A 7,118-nucleotide genomic window follows, 5' to 3' on the forward strand; every position below is an offset into this window, starting at 1 on the left:
AGAATAACATTTAAATCATTGCATAAAGTTCTGTTGGATGCTGCTGGTCTAGAGAATTCATTGTGTGAGTCTTCATGACAGTATAAAAAAAAGCAGCAAAACACAGAGTTCAAATTCTCTTATAATGTCTGAACTGAAAACAGGGATGTGGGTCAATACAATGGCCCCTTTCTGTCCACTATATGTTTGGGAGGGAAGAAGATGAGGAACATATGTGTTAGGGCTCTTGCCAAGCTTTCATTGAAGGAAATGAACAGGGACACCAGAGGAGTACATTCTCATGACCCCTGAGGACCATAGAAAGCATTTCACGTATCTGTGCAATGTGCTTATTTTTTTCCTGTTGCTGTTTTGTTTCTGCAGGTATGCCATTGGCCTTGCATACAAATCAGCCCCGAAACATGAGTGGATTGGGAAGAATGCTGCTTCCTGGGCACTGTGCCGCTGCCACAATAACTGGGTGGTGAGACACAACAGCAAGGAAATCCCCATTGAGCCAGCTCCCCACCTCCGGCGCATTGGTATCTTGCTGGACTATGATAATGGTTCCATTGCTTTCTACGATGCTTTGAACTCCATCCACCTCTACACCTTTGACATCACATTCTCGCAGCCTGTGTGCCCCACCTTCACCGTGTGGAACAAATGTCTGACCATTATAACTGGGCTTCCCATCCCAGACCATCTGGATTGCACAGAGCAGCTGCCATGAGCACCTGGCCACATGGAAGTGCTTTCTGGGGAATAGAAAGGCTCATGGCCACCATTTAGGGGACAAAGAAAGCACAGGCTTCCTGAGTGTGATTAAATCTCGCCAAAAAGTATCCAGGAATTAGCTAATATAGGTCTCAAAACAGGAGATTGCTTGCCTCCCCTTTACTGTGTTTTGTATTAAGTACAGTCTTTAATAATTTCTTCAAATTTTTTTGTATTTACAGGAAAATTTATAGATTATTTATAAAAGAAACGTAATGGGGATTACAATTCTTTTAGGAATTACTTGGTTTTGCACATTTAGAGGCCCATACATTTATCAGCTATTTACAATCTTTATTTCACCATAGTCTATGACAGTGCATAACAGAATATGCAGCTGCTATAAAAATAAAACATAGTTTTGAACCTAGTAGGGAAGTAAATAGGAATTCTTACTCTGGCTTATCTTGAGGTGTTTTGACTGTGATGTAAGAAGCTTTTGTTATGTCAACTGAAGTGGAGCGTGAAAGCGAGAATGGAAAGAATTGAATTTGGAGCTTGGGATCTGCAATGGCCAAGTCTTTAATTACCTTCTGATGGCTGGTGAGATACCTGGAAAGAAAGGTTCTGAAACCTTTGGCCATATTGTACCCTGCTTTTTCCAGGATTAAGGATCCTGGGAGAACATTAAGAATGAGATTGCAATTGAAAATAGTCACTTTGAATCCTACTGATTATTCAGAAATTCAACCTGATTTGTGTTTCATCAGAATTAGGATTCTATTTCATGGTATAAATCTATTTCATTCTTCCTTTTAATAGTTTCTTTAGGCCTGTGAAATTTATTCACTATATTTAATAGCTGTCCTATCCTTCCACCCTCACCCAAATAACTTTTCTTTTGTCACTGGGGCTGAGGAAAGAAACATTTTCTACCATTAATGGCAGCATCACTGTGCATTGATTTTGCTCTCCAGGACATGGCCTAAACCACCACTGCCATGTTCAAATATAAGTTACCCCCAAAACATTTAACATTTATGACAAAGGACATTGCATAAAGTACTATTTGCTAGTATACATGCCTCAAAAGTTATTATAAACTGACTTTCATTAAAGACATCTTGAAAGATGTAGAAGTCCCTCTGTATATTTTAGTATAGTTTACCATAGAGTTATAAGACAAAATCAAGTTTGCTATTCCCACACTGGAACCTGCCAACAGAACCTGCTAATAGAATATCAGGTGGGATTTTTGGCATGCTGACCTGACATGCCAGAATGGTCCATGGAGTAAGGCTTTCTCAAGCAGTCCTTGGACCTGGAATCTGGCATTAGTTCTACCTTGATGAAGGGCATGACACCTACAAATCATTTCATGTGCTAAAATATTTATCTGGGCTACTGGGTCAGCCATTTTGACTGAACAGGCTAGTAGATTTAAGCATAGTTTGTAGTGATTTGTTTTTAAGCAAATCAACCCATTATTCTTCTGTACTCACTCCATCCATAGACCCACTATTTCAATATCACATTATGTGATTTCAAGTTTGGACCTCATGGCAACCTCCCATGCTTCTGTCCTCTTCACTGGCAGATGCTCTCCTTTTTCTTAACAGATAGAATCTATATATTTACTATATTATTTATACCCAGATGAATATTTTGATAGCTACTTAGGGCAATTTCACATCTAAAAGATGAACACCTCAATGGAAAAAATCACTCTTTGGAAACCGGATAGGATTTTTTTATAATATAATAACAATGTGTATTTGCCTTCCCAGAATAAACTGAAGTATTGTCTTAGTAATTTTTACATACTGTTTTTGGTAGCTGAATAATGGATATTTTAATGCACTTTGTACATTAACAGGTTTTAAATAAAAGGGTCTAAAATTCATAGTCTCCAGGTACCAATAAATACTACAGTTTGCCTTACAATGTTAATGTAAAGCATTTACCAGAAGGACAATGTTTCCTTGAATATAATGTTTTTCAATATAAGGCAATTACTACTCAAATTTTCACTGAAAGCCATTTAGGTTATGTTTTGACTATTTTTATAAAGACAAGGGATTATGTTATAATTTTGTTGTAGAAGTCTCACTCTTTGCTAACTTAAAACATTGTGGATAATACCAGTTATGTCCATGTTGTCATATTTACCAGAAAATATGTATATGGTGGAAGTCCACATTGTTTACTTTCATTACTGTAATGATGTAGAAAAGATATCCATGTGGAGTTTTTTTGAAAGTCTAAAAAATATATGGTATACACACTTGCTGCAGTACAATTCTTTAAATGGATCAGGGTCACAGTATTTTGTTTTTGAGGTCCTTCACGAGAAGCATTGTAATTCAGGGGAGGAAAAGATGGCAGTGCCAATTAAATTAATACAACAAAATTGATGCAGTGCCAGCTGAGGCTGCTGGGTCCATCATGTTTATGTCAACAATGCTGTCACCATCTTGAGAGTCTTAATAGTTTTGAACAAAGAGCCTGCATTATGATTTTGCACTGGGCCTCAAATTATGCAGCCAGTCCTCATAACAAAACTCAGAAATATGGCACCTCTCTTCTTGGTGGATACAAATGAAGAAACCTGGATCTAATGTCAAAGTGGCTGGTCATATAATTCAAGTAGGAATCTAAATAGATTAATATGAGAAAGAGCTTGGATGAAGATTTTCTTCCCAGCATTAAAAGAAAATGACTTCAAAAACTGACTGCAAATATTAATGATGGTTTCTGCTGGAGAAGAGGAAAAGAGCAGATGACAAACAGGCATTTTATTATGATACTGATATATTGATCTTAAGCTTGCCAACGAACCAAACTAGCACCCTCTAGTGAACGTGAAATTCCATTTTGGCTCCAGGCATATATGCATTGCTTGCAGAGACACACATATATGCTCACTTGTATGTGCTTTTAATGTTGGGAAGTTGATGATCTATCTGGTCTGCCCTTGCAAAGTTTTTAGAAGAATACAAAGACAATAATGGGGGAGGAAGGTTATTTTCAAAATAGTGCTTCTCAGCAAGGGGGGAATTGGTCAATGTCTGGAGTCATTTTTGGTTTGAACTTGGGAGAGGGTGCACCCGGCATCTCATGAATAGAGACCAGGAATGCTGCTCAACCTTCTACAATGTACAGCACAGCCATGACAAAGAATTGTCCGGCCCAAAATATAAGTAGTGCCGCAAATAAGAAACTCTTGTTCTTTGGGGATCTTTTAAAGCAAAAGTCTCACAAATATTTTCTACTTTTCCTGTAATTGAGTCAATGCCTGATATATCAAAAAGAGAAGAAAAGTGGACACCAAAATCTTCACTGCACTGGCTCCTTCACTTGCAAAAATATTTACAACATCATTCTGAAAGCTGAAAAGCAATCCAAGCCAGTGTAAATGGGAATCCATTAATTAGTGTCATGAAGATGTGGTGATTTGCTGAGTTTGTAAATGGAAAGTTGGTTCTCTGTGTTGCTCCTTTCACTTGGACAAATTCAGTCCCTGGTACTCGAGTCACACTGCCAAGACCTCACCCAGCCCAGGCTATTCTCTTCATTGCTGTTGTTTTCTGCTTCAAAATAAAATCATTTTTGTGGTTCCAAGGCCCTCTGACTCTGCCTGTCTCTGTTCCTTTTCTTCAGTTTGTGTTTTCACATTCATGATTCCCACAAATATTTATCTAACTTACTACTTTGAGACATATAATCTATTTTCCTTTTTGCCTGAAATTTGCTAGTGTCTACCATCCTGCCTCTCTTCATTCAAAATACAGTTACTTTACAAGACTCAAAATATACCCAAGGATTTTTTAAAAACACAACAAAAGAGAATCTATATGGCAGTGAAGACCTGGAACAAGAATGGCTTGATTTTGAGTCTTATATGTGGGGTTGTGCGGGGGAGGACAAGGATGATTTGAGCAGAGGAGTTGTTCTTTACAGTGTGGTCTGGAACATTCCCAGCAGTTGGTCCATAAATCTATTCCCAACCCCACCCCCTGGTTCACAGAACTTACTCATTACAGATGCAGGCCCCTTTGATCTAAGTCAGTGCTGTGCAGTATGGTCATGGGTCTGCAGCATCAGCACCACCTGTGAACTTGTTGGAAATGCCAGTTCTGCAGCCCTACTCATCAGAATCTCAGGGGATATGACCCAGCAAGTAGAGTTCTAACGAGCTCTCCAGGGGGTTCTGATATTAGCAAAAATTTGTGAAGTGCAGCTCTGGAGGGCTTTATCCAGTCTCATATCCCATATGAAAATGCACTTAGATCCTGAAATGTGTTTTCAAGGTAATGTGCTTTATAACCAGCATGATGTAATGCAGTGACTCTTAACCTGGCTGAGTATTAAAACCACCTTTTATTTTTTTACAAATGCTGACTCCTGTATCCCATCCTGAGAGATTGGAGATGAAGTCTAGAGTGTGGCCCGGCATCCTGTACAATTTTGGGGAGTGATTTTAAAGTGCAGCCAGGATAGGCAGCCAATGTTTATAATGCTCAGATAGTACATATTTTAGGGTTTGAAGGCCATACTGTCTCTGTGGCAACTACTCTGCAACTGTAGAGTGAAAGCCACCATAGAGGATCTATAAATGAATGGTGAGGCTGTGTTCCAATGAAACTTTATTTACAAACAAGTATGGTTGCATTTAGCTTCTGCTGTATTTTGCTACCTCCTGCTGTAGCAAATATGAAACCAGAAAAGCCAGCATTCCTGCTGCCTGTCACTACGAGAACCAATAAAAAAAGATGGATTGAGTCTTTATGGACACTTTATTCAGATGGCTAGCAATCTGAGCAGATGGCAGGTTATGTACCCTAACAAACCATCTTACATTCTAGTTCAAACTGAACCTTTTGATAAGGACAAGAAAGTGTAGGTAAGGGGTTTAGAATTCAGGGAAAAGGTTAATCAGATAAAATGCTACAGCATTTTTCTGTGTCCTTGGCAGTGGTCTTTATGTGTGTCCTGGATGGTGGGTGTTTGACCCTGAGCACAAAAGCTTATATACCATCTCAATTGCTTTGCAGTCCTAAGACACAAAGGTTGAACTGCTTGTGGTCTCCTGGAGTCATGGTGGGTCATACCTTCAGTTCCTGAAATAATAGCTTTACATGCACTGATTGCTAAGTTTATTGACTATTATCTAAAACTCACATTTTCCAACTCTCAAGTCTCCCATCAGACACAGTACTAGACTGGCAGCACAAAGCCCTCAGGGCATGCTCTAATGCTCTCCTCATTCTCACTCACTGATAACTCAGCCATGTCCCCTCATGGCTCTAGGCCTCAGTGCACTTTCAAGTCCTTTCCATCTTTGAATCACATCAATTCTGAAATCACAGAACTCACGGAGAATTAGAGTACTTAAGACAAGGCCACTCATGGGTTATTAGAAGATTCTTTTATTCAACAGAGTAAGGTATGCGAATTCTAATGACTTGCTTTGCCTCCCTCATAATTTTGACTTGAATCAGCCCTTCTCTGAAGTGACAGGTGTGTAAAATATATTCCCTTTAATAAGAGTTTTGGAGTGCATTTAATTTGAACTTTGAAACTGAACAGACACTGCTGTAATTAATCACCTTTTAAAGTCAACTTGAAGGGCATGTCATAGACTCCAGAGAGTAGCCTACCCTCTTTTTAAAATTACTTTAAAAATGTAGATGTAAAATAAGTTGAAGAATATAGTTGCTTGTGATTATAGTAGGAACATGAAAAGGGAGTCATGTGGAACTTGCCAAATCTTTTTCCATGAGCATCATTCTTACTGTGGGATGCACATTCAAGAATGTAAAATAAAATGGGGTTGAGGATTGTAGTTGTGCTGTCTTAGTATGGGTGATTTATGGAAAGGAATTCAGGTCTCCCTTTGGATCTCTTTCAGCCATGTTCTAAGAGAATTATAAAAGCATGATTAAATAGGCAGTGTAGCAATTAACAAGAAATATGTCACGGCCAAAAACCAATTACTAATTAAGGAGAGACAGAAAAAAATGGTTTAATGAACATTGGTTTTTTTTGCACGGTCTATTTATTCTCAAAGCTCAGTTTTTTATTACGTTCATTCAAAGCTGTTTGGTTTCAGTTTATCTCATCCCTTCCATAACCTTATTCTTTAATATCTTTTCTCTTTCACCTCCTCTTTTCTGTCAAGTTTCTCATAGGGTTGTTCGGATGTTCTGCTTCTGTTTCCTTACGTCAATACCTTCCCATAATCCATCAGGCATTCAGTGTCTTCACTCTACTCAAACAGCACTGACTGATGGAAAACTGTCTACAACATCACATAGTCCCATCAATGTTTGGCCTCATCTTGACACAGCATCTCATGAGATGTTGACCACTTTAGTTCCTCCCTAATCTGTTCTTAGACAATGCCATTCATACTATCTCCT

The 7,118-nt window shown here is 38.6% G+C and overlaps 1 protein-coding gene across 6 annotated transcripts in view; it reads left to right on the forward strand.

The window, feature by feature from the left end:
* MID1 (midline 1) overlaps window positions 1-4,314 on the forward strand; it is a 374,792-nt gene extending 370,478 nt beyond the window's left edge. For all 6 annotated transcript variants that reach the window (XM_037157517.2, XM_037157518.2, XM_053655803.1 and 3 more), the window contains one exon: window positions 364-4,314. In XM_037157517.2, the coding sequence (XP_037013412.1) occupies window positions 364-712 (349 nt within the window). In that variant the 3' untranslated portion in view covers window positions 713-4,314. The remainder of the gene's footprint in view (window positions 1-363) is intronic.
* The last annotated feature ends 2,804 nt before the right edge of the window (window positions 4,315-7,118 follow it).

The sequence above is a fragment of the Artibeus jamaicensis genome, unplaced genomic scaffold (assembly GCF_021234435.1).
Source record: "Artibeus jamaicensis isolate MK-2021 breed Jamaican fruit bat unplaced genomic scaffold, CSHL_Jam_final scaffold_1283, whole genome shotgun sequence".
Taxonomy (NCBI): Eukaryota; Metazoa; Chordata; class Mammalia; order Chiroptera; family Phyllostomidae; genus Artibeus; species Artibeus jamaicensis.